The sequence below is a fragment of the Sander vitreus genome, chromosome 13 (assembly GCF_031162955.1).
Source record: "Sander vitreus isolate 19-12246 chromosome 13, sanVit1, whole genome shotgun sequence".
Classification (NCBI taxonomy): Eukaryota; Metazoa; Chordata; class Actinopteri; order Perciformes; family Percidae; genus Sander; species Sander vitreus.
Window position 1 is genome coordinate 13,547,903 of NC_135867.1, and position 16,837 is coordinate 13,564,739.

Here is a 16,837-nt window from a genome sequence, read left to right on the forward strand (position 1 = left end):
AGTTTTTTTTGGGGTTTGTATTGTTTTACTACTTACACAGATATTTTAAGTATACATCATTATGTTATTTATAATACACAGCATTGTTTTAATGATATTTCTAGGGGGGGACAACCCTTAGATGGTTGGGGTCCTGACCCCCCCGACCCCCCTGGGATTTATGCCCTTGGGTGCGTGATGGGATGCTGTGTGTGTGCTGTATCGTCAAGATTGGTCCAAGGAACACAAATACAAATGTCACAATCACATTACCGCACTATAAAATAAAATAAGACTACACACACATTCTGATCCGAAAAAAAGCTCCTAGCAGATTTTCTTTTCTACGTGGTGTAGGAGCCTCTTGCTATTAACGATTTCCAAGGTTTTTGCAAAACAACCAAAATGCACTGTAAAACATTACAGACCCATTTAGTTATGTCCACTTATTTCTTATTTTTAATTGATGCTTATACAAGTTGTGGATTTTGAACTTAACTTTATGAGTTTTTGAAAGTTAAACTTGCATTTATTCATTGGGTCAACTATTTAAATTTTTTGTCAGATATGTATGTGTTGATTGAACTGGGTATGTAAGTTAAGTTATCAGTTGAAAAGCGGTTGTGTGTGTTGCAACAAAAAAGAGTTGCCTTTCGAGTCTTCTTTCACGGCAGAGTTAAAGCATGGACACAATAAATGAATTATACACCACAGATAAGTGATGTAGCCTATTCAAATTTCAACTAAAATATAACACGTGTTGTGGCAAACAAGAAAGCACTAGTGCCACCGGCGAAGGGATTACCTGTCAAAGGCTTGTGAATTTGGCATTTCACTCTTCTCAAATTGAAATGGAAAGTACTTTTGAAAAGTCAAACGTTTAGCTCCACCCACATTTAGCCCAACCCCGATCTGCATACTGCAGTCAGGTGCAATTGGTTCATTGGCTGGTCAATTCCCATGATGCAAGGCGGTAAATAGAGTTGTGTTAAAATTTGCTGAAAAGTTTGCAGTTTGTTCAAAATACAAATGTAACTTTATGAATTCCGTTTATTAAACATGTCTGCTTAGAATGTAGTATTTTTTTGCCTGGTAATTGTCATTGTTGTGCTGGTTTACATTTGTAACCATGAGTTAAGTGACTGTTACGTTTGATAAGAAGAGCTGGAGTATGACAGTGTTAAACTTTGAGCAGTAATAGGCTTCCTTCAGCATGTCACTTCACTAGCAGCCCTTTAATGTCAAGTCACGCAAGATCAGCAGCTTTAGAGGGGCAGCCGCACCCATGCTGTCTCTGCTATAAATGTGGTTATGTTGTTTTAACTTGAAACTGTGAGTTGTAATAAAGCAGAAAAGTATGTCTGTTATACTAGGCAAGGAAGGTTTCTTGCATTATTAAAGAAAATAAGTTATTTGTTTTAAAGTATAAAGTTAAACCAAGTAATAAAAAGTTAAATCAACTAAAAGAACAACTTTAACAAAACCAGAACCCCAACCTCATTAACTTTAATTTCTAAGTTGAAACAAAGGCAGTCTTCAAGATGAGTGAACTTCGATTTTCAAGGCAGCAGGTGAACTTGCATTTCCAAGTTAAACTACCATGACATTTCTTACAGTGTGGTCCCCTGAGTTTGGATTTGAAGGGTGGGCAATGTTAAAGTTAAGAGTAAACTGTTGGGAAGGAAAATATGTGAGAAGAACGGGCTCAAATAACAAAGTGTGTGTAAGTGTGTGTGTGTGTGTGTGTGTGTGTGTGTGTGTGTGTGTGTGTGTGTGTGTGTGTGTGTGTGTGTGTGTGTGTGTGTGTGTGTGTTTTGAGTGTGTTTTGTGTGTGTTTTGTGTGATTTGTGTCAGCATTGTAATTTGCCTGCACTGAACCATGCCTATTGTTGTCCTTGTAAACTGAGAGCAATGAGTGTTTCATTTAAGATGTGTCTGATAACAGGAGCTCTGCCGTATGAATTCAATTAATTCTGCTTCTCTTTCTCTCATGCTCTCTTTATTTCATTTTCATCCTCCTCTCCTCTTTCAGGTTATGGTGGGGTGGAGTTACTGTTGGTGCTGTGTGGCCTGGATCTCTCTCTGCCCTGCCCTCGCCACTGCATCTGCTACACTTCACCCAGCACTGTCTCCTGCCAGGCCCACAACTTCCATGCCGTGCCTGAGGGCATCCCTGCCCAGAGCGAGCGCGTCTTTCTGCAGAACAACAAGATCCAGAGGCTACTTCGAGGCCACTTCTCGCCCACCACAACCATGTTGTGGCTTTACTCTAACAACATCTCCTACATACAACCCTCAACCTTCCACGGCTTTGACCGCCTGGAGGAGCTCGATCTTGGGGACAACAGGCACCTGCAGGCCGTTGCGTCAGACACCTTCCTGGGCCTGGGTAGGCTACATGCCCTGCACCTATACCACTGTGGCCTGATCACCCTGCCTCCAGGGATCTTTGCAGGCCTCCATAATCTCCAGTATCTCTACTTACAGGTACATGGATAAAAGCTTGCTTTTATCTGTACTGAATATTGCATCTGCCATCACAATCGCATTATGGTGCAATCTGTCCATCAGCCTGGCTCAGCACTTACTGTCTATTCTGATTTATTAATCAATTTTAACTGGACACTGATGAAATGCTAGCTGCTATCCTCTGTGCAGGTAAAACGCCACAAATCAGCCCTCACATCAAAGTCCAGTAGAGCTTCTGTGATTAAGTATGATAACAGTACTGGAATTGATATCTAAGATTGGTAATATGATTTAATTTACATGGTGGGTTTATGAGGAGAACATCTTCTATTACATGGAAAAGATCTAACCATATTATTGATGGGAAAATCAATTGATATTGAGTGAGTGGGGTGAAGGTTACAGCTTGAATGTTTAACAGCACTGTTATGTCATCTATAACAGCTTGTCAAGCGTACAGCTAGTTGTGAGTAAATCACCCACGATCATTGGCCACTGATCCCCTTTCTTTAACAGGGTCCTCGACCTCAAAACGCACCATTCAAATGGCAAAGAAATCCTTTCCGACCCCATTTACACTGCTCACCACTTTTTTAGCTACTGCCCTCTAGAAGCTGTACAGATCACGGATTATCCACCCATCCTGCATCCAAAAATAATAAAGACTTTGAATTCCTTGCATAGTCCAGCTCTTTCCTGCACTTAGAATAGACTTTATTGCAATTGCACAAGCTTATGTACAACGCAATTTGCAGTGCCGTAACTGAATACAAAAGTAATAAATTTACAAATACTCTTACATACACTCGTGCACATCATCCCGTCATCCCAGTCAATAAATATATGAACAAGCATTTTAAAAGCATGGAAGCAGTATTGCACAGGTTGTATTATTGCACATATAGTTCATGACACCAAGATGGGGAAATGTTCAAATTTGCTTAGTCAATTTATTCTGTGCAATAAGACAAACCTGTTATTTGAGTTGCATAATGTATGCAATACTGTGATATTATTCATTTGTTGTGTGATGCCGGAACTGAGCTATTAGCCATACAAGGGCAGACTACTGCTGATATTAATGTTACAATAGGATATAAATGTTTTTTCAATAACAATATATCACAATACAGTGAATAAATGTACTCAAACAATATCAAAGTGATGTCCAATGCACTGCACTCCATTTTAAGCTTCTGTTTTTATCTTCCCCTTCCCCTACATCCTGGCAGGACAACCAGTTAGAGTTCCTGGAGGACGATCTGTTCATCGACCTCCTGAACCTCAGTCATCTTTTCCTGCATGGCAATAAACTATGGAGCCTTCGCCAAAACACTTTCCGTGGTCTGGGGGTCTTAGACCGCCTGCTTCTCCACCAGAACCGAATCCAGTGGGTTGACCGCCAGGCTTTCCATGACCTGCGGCGCCTCACCACCCTGTACCTGTTTAACAACTCTCTGACTGAGCTATCCGGATCCAGCTTGACTGTACTGCCTGCCCTGGAGTACCTACGACTTAACGACAACCCGTGGGAGTGTGACTGCAAGGCGCTGTCACTTTGGGATTGGCTGCGGAGGTTCAGAGGCTCCACCTCCTCTCTGATGTGTGTTTCACCACCAGAGCTGGCAGAGAAGGACCTGAAAATGCTGAAGAAAGAGGAGCTGCCCAGTTGCCTGTCAGGAGAAGGTCATGCACATGGTGCCCCAGGTGGTGAGATGGAGCATGGAGAGTCTTTGAACCACCTGAATCGTCACAGAAACCATCACAACCACCATCAGCGGCCATACCTGCCCCACGGGGATCAGTACAGCTTGCCTTCACCCTCGCCCCTGCCGCGGCCACCTAAGGGAGGCCGCAGAAACTGCACCCGCCGGGGCCGCAAGGCTAAAGGGGGAGTCAATGAGGTGCAGGTACTACAGGAGGAGGGTGAAAAAGACTATACTCCAGATGGAGGTAAATATGACCTGTCTGGAACTGCAAGGAGGAAGAACAAGTGCATCCCCAGGACTTCTGTCGGCCCACCAAGTGGGGTCCAGAGAGCCAATAATAAAGCAGGGTCACAAATTGCAGATTATATTTTCTGTTTACCATCAGCTCTGCTGCTGTCACTCATCTCTGTCATCCTACGCTGAGACAAGAAATGGACACTTTGATTCATTCTCCTGAACAACCCTGCCCTGGTTCTTTAAATTAGGCATGTGTGCATTAACTATTGGTGTACATGACTGTGTATAAAGAACATGATCAAATATCTAATGTTATAGTATCCCTGCGTTATAAAGGCAGGAAACTTAATGAGTCATAATCAAAACTTGGAAGTCAGGGAAAACAATTTAGCCCATTGCTTTGATGATGTCACCAAGGGAAACATCAGGAAAACTGTCTTCTATCTGTCTCTGTGGCATCGATTGCTTCACTAATTCATGTTAAAAACTGTACGGCCACATAAAATAACAAGCCAATGATTAATTCAAGTAATAGCGAGAACAATGCACAATAAGGATCAAAACAGCTCAGTCTCTATGTTTAGCCCTCTTGACACAATAGTGATCTCTCAGTGCACCCTCCATCTGTCACTCATGTTGAGAGTCATTCATAACTGTCACACTGCTCACTCAACAGCACCTCAAGATCCAGAAACAAGTTACTGCAGGCACAAGTGGCATTAAAATGAGTGATCATAGAGCCATAGCAGTAATAACTACAATCACTATATATCTACTAATAAAGTGGTTTTACTTAAATGTCTCACAGGAAGGTGAACCCACTTTAATGCCTATCTGTATCCTTGGCTTTTAGTCTAAACTCTAAAAAAACACCACTGAAGTTGTGACACGTCGATAGAATTGACACCTCTAACTAGTCCTGTTAAAAGGTGTCCCATTGTCCCCTTGCAACCCATCAACTTAAAAGCCATTCAGAACTAACCTTTCATTATGAGAGCCAATCAGTCATAGTCAGTGTAAATGAGCAAGTGAATGAATGTCTGTTTCACTGTGTATGAGTGTGTGTCCAGAAAACACTAAAGCCATGTGGGTAAAACGACACTAGATAAGAGTGCCTAATTAAAGCCAGTGGCCAACGAGGACAAACTATGGAGGTAAGGGATGGTTTCATTCACTCTTCAAACTCACTGGCTACTGTACGAAACGTCGAAACGTACGAAAGGTCAACACACGCAGGCCAAGGAAAAGCTGAGGCTAGAGTCTGGCTCACAAAACGTCTGGACTCCCAGAAACTGGTATGTACTTTAATACTGTGGAGATTAATGGCAAAAAGATATCCTTCAAGCAGAGATGATTCAATCTAAATAGTCACAGGAGGGTTTCAAATGCCATACAATCATCAGGAGTGCTGATGACCACCACACCACCACAAAAGATCTCCTGCAATGGTCTAATCAACTGCTTAAACTGGAAAACAAAAGCAGTTAGAGTATGTGACGATCACCACAGGCACTGACAAACTTTTACTGCATTTCTGTCCTTGTCCTCTCTGGTGTATTTAGTGTGCTCCAAAACAGATGGATTTGACAATCTGTAAGCCCTAATTGGAGAGTTGTATATTATTGCTGCTACGTCCGAGAAGACCGGCACTTTCTGAGTCTTCTTCAGGAAATAACAAGGACAGAGAGGACTATGGGACATGGTGCCCTGGATGAACTGGAGCAGTTCAAACACACACACCCCTAACGAAGCTCGATCACCTTCACAGCCTTCCTGTCCCACTGCAAACTACTAACCCTTGTCAGTCCAGGGCTTTCAAATCCAAGAGCAGAGCACCACAACTATTTCAAGTGCTACAAAAGGTAAAACCTGTACCGATACACATGAGCCATCCGGGTACCTTAACTAGCAAGTAATCTTAAAAGTCTATTTCTTATAGCATTACAAAGTTATAACTTCTATTTTAAGATGGAGCTGCTCTTGTATGCAAAGGATGACCCAGCAAAAAGGTTAAATTATGACAAGTTGACAAAAAGCACAAGAAATTATTAGTATGGTTTGCTGGCGACCTAAAAAATGTGTGGTTTGGATGGGAATCAAAGATCAGGGGCTACATTTGTACACGGCTTGTGTGTGTTTCCTGCTGAGCCCCGCCTTTTCGTGTCCATCTATCTAAATGTTGGGGACGAACAGAAGCCTGTCACTGGTGTCATTTTCCTGACATGTAGGATTAGAGACCCCTTCTGGTGAACATGTTTGTGCTGCTGTGAACCCACAGATGATGTAAATTGTGTCTGTTAATTCCTGTGAGGATGACTTTTTTTTAAAATAAAATAAAAAATGAAGAAAAAAAAACTCTGTTATGTCTCGCTAGTTCCCTAAAAAAATAAAACAGGGAACTAGGGGATGGAACTTTAATTTTTATTTAATACGATTATTATAATTTTTTCAGTTTTTTTTGTTTTGCTGACTCATTCAAGATAAACTGTACACTGCATCCCCCCCCTCTCCTCCTCTATTCATTCTTCTCTTTCTCTCCCTCCTTCTCCTCTCCTCCCCTCCCTCCGTCTGCTTTTTCTCTTCCTCCCTCTCCACCTTCTATGCTTCGTTCTCCTCCACCGCCGTTGCTCCCTCTTTTCCCCCCCTCTATCTCCTTATTCTTTTCCTCTCCTAACTTCCTTTGTGCAACCCAAAATGTTTTGTATGTGGTTATCAAACAATGCCAGACTCAAAAGCTGTTTATAAATAACATTAAACAGAAAGTGTCCTCGAATAGCTGAGGTGGTCTGTGTTTGTTGCCTCCCTTTTGTAAGAGCATATGCGCATCTGTGTGTGTGTGTGTGTGTGTGTGTGTGTGTGTGTGTGTGTGTGTGTGTGTGTGTGTGTGTGTGTGTGTGTGTGTGTGTCTCTAATGGTCAGACCTCCAAAATGAGCTCTGAGGCTGAATGATAAGGCAATGAAAGGAAAGAAAAATTGTTAAAAAGTAAAAAAAGGTAATGGAATAAGTACGCATAACCAGGATATAGTTTGGCCTCCTTCATGCCCTAGTTTCCCTTGTACACTCAGCAGCCTCATATAAAATATGCATCTGAATGACTGTAAGCACATGCATGCACACACACAAACTCACAACTGCACACACCAGTCGAGCTGTATTAGCTGTGAGGGTGCGAGGGAGGTGTCTTGTGTCAGGTCAAGGTGAGGTCAAATGGAGCGCTAGCATGTGCTACGTCTACTATGATCGTTTACACGGTGTTCACATTTATGCATGTGTGTTTGCACGTGACACTGAATTGTTCTACGTCTGTGTGTGTTTGTGTATTATTTGTGCGTGTCCACCGGTGTACCAAGTATGCCCACTGTCACGGCAGATCCAGCCTGACAGCCGGCTAGGGCAGGGGAAGAGGTGTGCCTCTGAGAGACGGTATCACTGCTCTGTTTGTAAAACAAAGCTGACAATTGGGAGAGAGGGAGAGAGAGAATGAGTACAATGATTTAAAAAGCAGAGGGGTGGAGATGTCTGCAAAAGAAATCCAGAGCAGCAGCCAGGGGAGAGGCAGTGGGCATACAGTAATATGGGTGGCTGCAGCATCAGCTCCGAGTTGTGTGTCAATCGCTGCATGCGTCCCAAACAAAGCCTGGGGTGCAGTTCACGTGTGTTCACCCATGAAGAGACACTACATGTGAGGAGGAGCAGCATTTGAATCAGAGCACAGAGCTTCTGTCTTAATGAGTTCAGGGTGAATATGAAAAATGAATCAGTTCCTAAAACAGAAGTCACACGGGTAAAGGCACATTAATTAGTGAAGCAACTTAAAAGAAAAAGGTTATTAGAACAATAAAGAATGACCGATGAGATGGAGGGAAGAAAGATGAGTGAATGGAAGGAGGGAAGAAACAAACAAATGAGGAAAGGAACAATACAAAGTATTAAAAAAGGATTGCAACATTAAAGATACAACAATAAAGAGAATGATGAAGCAAGGGAGGATCTCATTAAGGAAGAAGAGGGACGAAGAAATGCAGTGATAAAAGTTAGAAAGATGGCAGAAACTTAGTAAAATAGTAGAACAGTGAAGGCAAAATGAGAAAAAACTAGAGCTGTCAAACGATTCATTTTTTTAATCGCGATTAATCGCTGAATTTATATAGTTAATCGCGATTAATCGCATTTTTATCACATGATTAAAATTCTATTATTTTGCATTTCAGAACAGTTTTTAAGTACATATTAACAATGGAAAGCAATTCTTACCAGTGTATCTTTACTGGGAATCAAATAAATGCAAAGAAAGTTATACAAATACAAATCTTAAAGTCAAGTTCATAAAGTAATTACTTAATGAACTTGACTTTAACATTTGTATTTGTTTATTATTTATTTACTGTAAACAAAAGAATGCGTGAATCTGTCATTATTGCACAATTCCTCCAAGTACCTAACTAAAAAACTAAAAAGCCCTATCCTTACCAGAGTCAATATAGTGTTTAGTAACTCCTAAATAATGTTGATTACTCACTGACGTCCAGTGATCACCGGTTAATGAGACAGCGTTTGCAGCACTTTGCAGCAGTTCCAGTTGGGCTGCTTTCTCCGTGTCGTACAGGCTGTGTACGCGTGAAAGTACTGTCCCCCTCGACGGCAATGTATAAGACGGATCAGAACATGCCAACCGTAGTCTTTAAGACCAGAGTCTTCTACGATGCTGACAGGTCTGCAGTTAGTTGCCACCCATTTCGCAAGAGCTGTAGTAATCTTTTTGGATTTGGTTTCATCAACAGGTCGGCAAGTAGCACTCTCCAAAATAATGCTTTGCCTGAGCCCACTAGCATCAACGTGAGTCACGTTAATTAGCTCGTAGGTGGTAGCTCAAGCTTGACGTGCTTTGGTGATAGTTTTATTCGGTTTTACACAATGTGCATGTGGCTTTCGACTTGTCTAATGACCTGTCCAGGAGTTTTGGAAAGTAAAAAGCGCCATTCAGAATTGTGTTGCTGCTGTCTTTCTCCATCATGCCTGCAGCCTGCAGCATCAGGATGTGTTACGAGGAAGTATGGCAACTTTGATTATAAGTAAAGGTGCGGCAAAGGGTCAAAATAGCAGCCTGTTATGCACGACACAAAGCCGAGTGAAGTGTAAAATAAATTAATAAATGGCGGCAGGCGATTAATGCGATTAAAAAAAATGTACGCGTTATGCTCGGCCCTTAATTGCATCGCGGTTAACGCGTTAATGCTGACAGCCATAGAAAAAAGTTAAGGATAAAGAGGATAAGATAATAAGTTAGGAGGGAAGGAAAATGAAAAAGAAACAGAGTGAGGGAAGGATGGATGGATGAAGAGAAAAAAGGAAAGGAAAAGGAATAAAGTCAAGAAGGAAAGTTGATAGGAGGCAAAAGAGAAGGAAAAATATAAAAATGCTGTAAAGGACGATCAGAAGAATTTGAGAAGTTAAGGAAGGGAGGCTTTCAGGGGGGAAAAAAGGTAGTGAAAAAGGTAGTGAGGAGAGAAATCATCCATAGAGACACATGTATACAGGCTTCATGATCAAACAGAAGAACAGCTCATCCACTAGTTCAGTCCCTAAGCTGAGGATCTGAAATAGCCGCATGTGAATATTTATACATGCCTATGTTCCCTTCCAAAGGCAAAGAGGCCAAGCAAAATTGATTTCTCTGTGTGAATCCCCGAAGAGTTGAGACTCCGCAAAAGAAAAGCAGAAAAGAGCTAGGGAGAGTTAAAAGAAAGAAATAAAACACTGCTAGAAAGAACAGTGTTGGGAGATTTTGTGAAACAAGCGGAAAACTAAGAAATGGGAGACACCTTCAGTAAAATGCAAATGTATGATGTTTCCACCAATCTGATGCACACACCATGTGTCCTGTATTCACTTTCTCTCAGAAGCAGGATGTTTCCACAGACGCAATTTGATTTTCGTTTCCATTGCCATCCAAGCACATAGCATCTATCACACACCAGCTCACGTGCCTTACAGGACCTTCCTGTAAGCACCATTTAACACCAGCCGTCTTTTCAGTACCATAACTCCGTCAGGCTTCATTACAGGCAGATATCTGATTCTAATTACGAAGAAGGTCAAAGTGTGGGGCCGTAACGAAGGTGACGAGGATGTGCAGCCATAAAACCATGAGCCTATAATATTTAGGATCAGACTTGAACTGTCTGGAAAAATGCCTGTCTGTTTCAAGTCAAAACATTCACTTGCACTTTTACATTTATTGACGGCTCCCTTTATTCCATTTTAGTCATACTGAATGGTTAAATTACTCAATATGTCTACATCTTTTTAAAAGGGTAACAAAAGTTAATGTGCACTTGAACAAAAAGGGGGAACAGTCAGCCACAGTTTGTTTACATTTTCAACCTTTCAGCACCCGAGTCTTACACAAGGAAATCTGAGAAATGGCATTTGAATATGCAGCTGATGTCTTCATCATCTGTTGGCATACGCATGCTGAATCAAAACTGGCAGCGTGTGTTTCAGTCTTGCTGCAGCTTTATTAAATGTTTCATCATCCTGGATTCATGTTTTGAATAAGTGAAAGTATCTGCACTGTAACACGGAGCCCTGTGTTGTGTCAATAACAATATTTATGTTTCTACATTTTTAATGCTCTGTTCCCTCATCCAAACAATCTCAAAAACACATCTAACAATTTAATTGAAGCATCTCTAGGGAAGTAACAGTAGTCAGATGTTATTATCACCATGGTATCCATCTGAGAGCTGATGAATACCACTGACAAACCATGATTGAATAGAAAGTATTTGTGGGCCAAAATAATAAATACTACAGAGAGCAAAACAAAGACGGAGTTGGCCAAAATTAATTTTAGACCAAACATATCTTAATAAGAGTCTGCAGCCACACTAGCAGCTCTGTTAGCCTGTACATAAGCACTATTTAGCTAAATGTAACATCAGCATCCTAATATGCTCACAATGACAATACTACAATAACATGCTAATTTTTAACAGGTAATGTTTACTATCTTAGTTTAGTGTGTGTTAGCATTTACATTTACACAGTACAGCTGAGGTTGATGGGAATGTCAGTTTTGCATGTGATGGAGCAAGATGAGAAGTTTAAGGATCACCAAAGTTATTACAGATCATCTTGAGGGGGAAATGAATGTGTGTAAGAAATATAATGGTAAATTAATTTGAATAGTTGTTGAGACATTTCACTTAAAACTACAAATGTCAACCTCGTGGTGACGCAAGAGGACAAGTCAGAGGATCACCAAAGTCAGTGGGATTTATTCTCTGGGAACCATGAATTTCTGTACAAGATTGTATATCAATCAATCCAGTAGTTGTTGAGATATTGCAGTCAGGATCAAAGTGGTGGACCGATCAACCAACTGCCAGCAGAGTCACGCTGTTAGTAGGCCGGTATGAGTATGCAATATGGGATAAAATTGTTGAATATCACAATAACGATAATGCAATAAACAGATATTAAAGCGTACTCAGTTCTGCCTTTCTGCTGCTTTTAGTGTACTGCTTAAATACAACAAATTATTTGTTATATTAAAAAATGAAACATTGAACTGAGCACAAAAGGCACCAAAAATATAGTTACATTTTGTCTTTTGCTCTGTGTCTATAGTGCAAGTTGACATTGTGATATATTGTGCAGCACTAGCCACTAGCGTGACTAAAATGTGTCAATGGTGGTCAACAGCAGTAATAATGGAAGCAACTGCACATGATCATGCAGTTAAATCTCACAGATATCTCAGATATCCACCCCCCATCCCCCCCCTCCACCACTGGCTGCCCACAGGGGACTGTGCGTGGCTGCCTGAACGATGACTTTAGTGCAACTGCCTGCTGCCTCACCACAAAGTGGTTTTCAGTGGTCTTGGCTGATTAGACCTCTACGGAAAATGCTTGACTGTCCTACTTTATACTCCTAACCCAAGATCTGACGACCCCCTTTAAAAGGAACACGCCGACTTATTGGGATTTTAGCTTATTCACCGTATCCCCCAGAGTTAGATAAGTCCATACATACCCTTCTCATCTCTGTGCGTGTCGTAACTCTCTGTCGCACCCCCCGCTAGCCTAGCTTAGCACAGATCCTGGAGGTAACCGGCTCCATCTAGCCTGCTGCTCCCAATAAGTGACAAAATAACGCCAACATTTTCCTATTTACGTATGTTGTGATTTGTATAGTCACAGCGTGTACAAATAAAGATAGAACTCCAGGCGAACTCTCTGCTCCTCACCATGGGGCTTCTAAGGTGCTGCGAGCAAATCACTCCACCCAAGTAGCAGGTGTAAACAGAAAAAGCATCACTATGCCAAGAATTACCACAGTTGTAGAATGCTTTTCAATGTGAGGCCATATACTCTAAACTCCTCCAGCTAAAAACCTTCCACGAGAACTATGAAACATATTTTTTTCCTACTTTTTTCTAAAAATAAAAAGAAGAAAAAAAGTTAAGAACATCACCCAGAGCTTCCCCACTAATGGGGTCCTATCTATTATTTCTCAGTGCTCTGCTGTGCTGGTTGGTTTCCTAGAAGAGACAGCAGCTCACTTTCAGTCCTCTACCTGTCATCTAGATGCCGTCCCAACTTAATTCCTACAGTGTAAGTCCTTCTATATTATTTATCATTTGCAGCTTTTTAGCAGTAAGTCATTCTCTTTTTAGTTTTTAAGATGCTTCACCTCGCATTGATTTTTGATCTCATCACCAACTACATATACAGTCAGGTCCATAAATATTGGGACATCGACACAATTCTAATCTTTTTGGCTCTATACACCACCACAATGGAGTTGAAATGAAACGAACAAGATGTGCTTTAACTGCAGACTTTCAGCTTTAATTTGAGGGTATTTACATCCAAATCAGGTGAACGGTGTAGGAATTACAACAGTTTGTATATGTGCCTCCCACTTTTTAAGGGACCAAAAGTAATGGGACAATTGGCTGCTCAGCTGTTCCATGGCCAGGTGTGTGTTATTCCCTCATTATCCCATTTACAAGGAGCAGATAAAAGGTCCAGAGTTCATTTCAAGTGTGCTATTTGCATTTGGAATCTGTTGCTGTCAACTCTCAATATGAGATCCAAAGAGCTGTCACTATCAGTGAAGCAAGCCATCATTAGGCTGAAAAATCTAAACAAACCCATCAGAGAGATAGCAAAAACATTAGGTGTGGCCAAATCAACTGTTTGGAACATTCTTAAAAAGAAAGAACGCACCGGTGAGCTCAGCAACACCAAAAGTCCCGGAAGACCACGGAAAACAACTGTGGTGGATGACCGAAGAATACTTTCCCTGGTGAAGAAAACACCCTTCACAACAGTTGGCCAGATCAAGAACACTCTCCAAGAGGTAGGTGTATGTGTGTCAAAGTCAACAATCAAGAGAAGACTTCACCAGAGTGAATACAGAGGGTTCACTACAAGATGTAAACCATTGGTGAGCCTCAAAAACAGGAAGGCCAGATTAGAGTTTGCCAAACAACATCTAAAAAAAGCCTTCACATTTCTGGAACAACATCCTATGGACAGATGAGACAAAGATCAACTTGTACCAGAGTGATGGGAAGAGAAGAGTATGGAGAAGGAAAGGAACTGCTCATGATCCAAAGCATACCACCTCATCAGTGAAGTATGGTGGTGGTAGTGTCATGGCGTGGGCATGTATGGCTGCCAATGGAACTGGTTCTCTTGTATTTATTGATGATGTGACTGCTGACAAAAGCAGCAGGATGAATTCTGAAGTGTTTCGGGCAATATTATCTGCTCATATTCAGCCAAATGCTTCAGAACTCATTGGACGGCGCTTCACAGTGCAGATGGACAATGACCCGAAGCATACTGCGAAAGCAACCAAAGAGTTTTTTAAGGGAAAGAAGTGGAATGTTATGCAATGGCCAAGTCAATCACCTGACCTGAATCGATTGAGCATGCATTTTACTTGCTGAAGACAAAACTGAAGGGAAAATGCCCCAAGAACAAGCAGGAACTGAAGACAGTTGCAGTAGAGGCCTGGCAGAGCATCACCAGGGATGAAACCCAGCATCTGGTGATGTCTATGCGTTCCAGACTTCAGGCTGTAATTGAATGCAAAGGATTTGCAACCAAGTATTAAAAAGTGAAAGTTTGATTTATGATTGTTAATCTGTCCCATTACTTTTGGTCCCTTAAAAAGTGGGAGGCACATATACAAACTGTTGTAATTCCTACACCGTTCACCTGATTTGGATGTAAATACCCTCAAATTAAAGCTGAAAGTCTGCAGTTAAAACACATCTTGTTCGTTTCATTTCAACTCCATTGTGGTGGTGTATAGAGCCAAAAAGATGAGAATTGTGTCGATGTCCCAATATTTATGGACCTGACTGTATGTCCCAACTTCTGAGCTCACATTTCTATCAAACCACTGCACTTTGCTTGGGAAAGTAGGATTGTTCCATCTTACCGGTTTACTCAGAGTGAGGTTTTTTTTTTTCACACCTCGTCAATCATTCACTTTAATGGTATGAGAAAGGCTAGATTGGCTCAACTGCTTGAAGTCACCTGCATAACTAAGCAGCTCTAGCCTGGATGTCAACCAAACTTAGCCCCGCCCACAACCAGAGCTGTTCGGACCAATCAAATTGTCAGGGCGGGCTTTATATGATGATAGAGAGATGATCAACAGTAATGTAATCAACCACGTCACCAAATAGCGCTTGGGTTGAATTTGTTTACAACAAAGATGGCTGCCGCTGGAGAATTGAGCTGTATAGGTACCGTTAAACCATTGCGTCTGTTATAGAAGATATCGACAGCGCATTCATTTTAAAAGAGGAACAGAGAACCGCGATCAAGGCATTTGTCGATCGGAAATATTTTCTTGCCGTCCTGCCTACGGGATTCGGCAAAAGTTCAATTTATCAGCTGGCCCCGATGGTCGCTAAGAAGATGGGGCGCTCTGATTGGTTGTAGGTCTATCCAATTGAGTGCAGGGGCATTGTCTTTCCTGGTTCGGTTGAAACACGCCCCATAATCACAGCCCAATGGAGCAGTATCAGACTCATATTCTGACTAGAATCTGAGTATGACGACGTCAGGCTAAAGCAGCTCCTCTCAAAAGTAGGAAGTGTTACTATAATACATACATTTATGAACCTGTAAATCTTCCACATTAACACTCTTTTTGTTGTAAGACTGCCAAGTCAGTAGTCATGAAATAGCAGTTTTGTGGTTTTTTAACTGTCTTTTTTAAATTTGAGGTCAGAAAGCTAAGTGGCAAGCTAAAAAAAGTGTTAAAAAAGATGACACAACATGACACAATGACATAATAAAAGGCATCAGTAAATGACTCTGGACAGGTAGCAATTTGTAATTAGACCTGAACTAACCATTTTAAACTAGTGCTGAACGCATTAAAGAGAGACATGAACACACAATACACGGTCAGACAACTTACACAGACTAGATTCATGTGAACGGGGGTTGATATTTCACATCTGTGCTCTGATCTCATCATTCTCCATGAGCTCACACCAAGCTCAGCTCAGCAGAGATCCTACAGTGATGATAAACTTCCTCCAAAACCACATTAGATACAGAGCCCAGATATTATGTGGACCCCGTGTGGTTATTCCCCAAATGAGCAACTCCAACCAGTGCAGGGAATATACTAATTAGTGCACTGATATGGATAAATCTAATCTAAACCCAGCAATCCACCTGATTTGCAGCAGCAGGCTAACACACATCCACTGCACATAGAGTAATTATTCACTCACTGACATGAGCACATTAAAAATTAAAACAAATTCTCGGCTTGGATCAGACAATCATAAAGCAGCAGACCATCCCTGCATGGAAACAAGTTCATTATACTCAGATATCCTATTGAAATCAAAGCATCATGATGCACCAGCCAAACAACAACCAAATGAAAAGAAAACTGAGCCACGACAAAAAAGTAATTCATAATGAATACCAATGCAGATTATTCACAGAGATAGATTGCAGCAGCAAGCAGACACCAATGTATCACCCACAACAGATCAACACTAGAGCCCGACCAATACTGGATATCAACAATATCTTTAACATAAACACATGGCATAAGCAAACATTTTAAAAAGGATCTTTTGAATTAGGTTCGGAAAGAACTGAGACAAAACGTGAGATATCTAATCGAAAATGTGTTTACAACGTCGGGGGATTTCACAGGTGGGACTGACTGGCAAGTTAGCCCATAGCTAGCATGATGCCTTCTATTTCTAGATCTAGATAAGTTTACCTACTTATCTGAACTACCGACATGATCACTGTCACTTGATATAAAGAAAACCTTGACTTTCACTCGGTGCTATTCACTGACAGTAAAAACCCCTCTTCCTCATCCCAGTCAGTCACCATAGTTCTAGTACTAGGCTGAGGCACATCTCCCCAACGTG

General features: G+C 41.3%; 1 protein-coding gene across 1 annotated transcript; it reads left to right on the forward strand.

The window, feature by feature from the left end:
• Positions 1 to 942: 942 nt before the first annotated feature.
• Positions 943 to 4,954, forward strand: rtn4rl1a (reticulon 4 receptor-like 1a). The gene is made up of 3 exons (XM_078266715.1): positions 943 to 952; positions 2,012 to 2,466; positions 3,681 to 4,954. Exons 1-3 carry the CDS (start codon positions 943 to 945, stop codon positions 4,578 to 4,580), a joined length of 1,365 nt encoding a protein of 454 aa, XP_078122841.1. The 3' UTR covers positions 4,581 to 4,954.
• Positions 4,955 to 16,837: the final 11,883 nt, after the last annotated feature.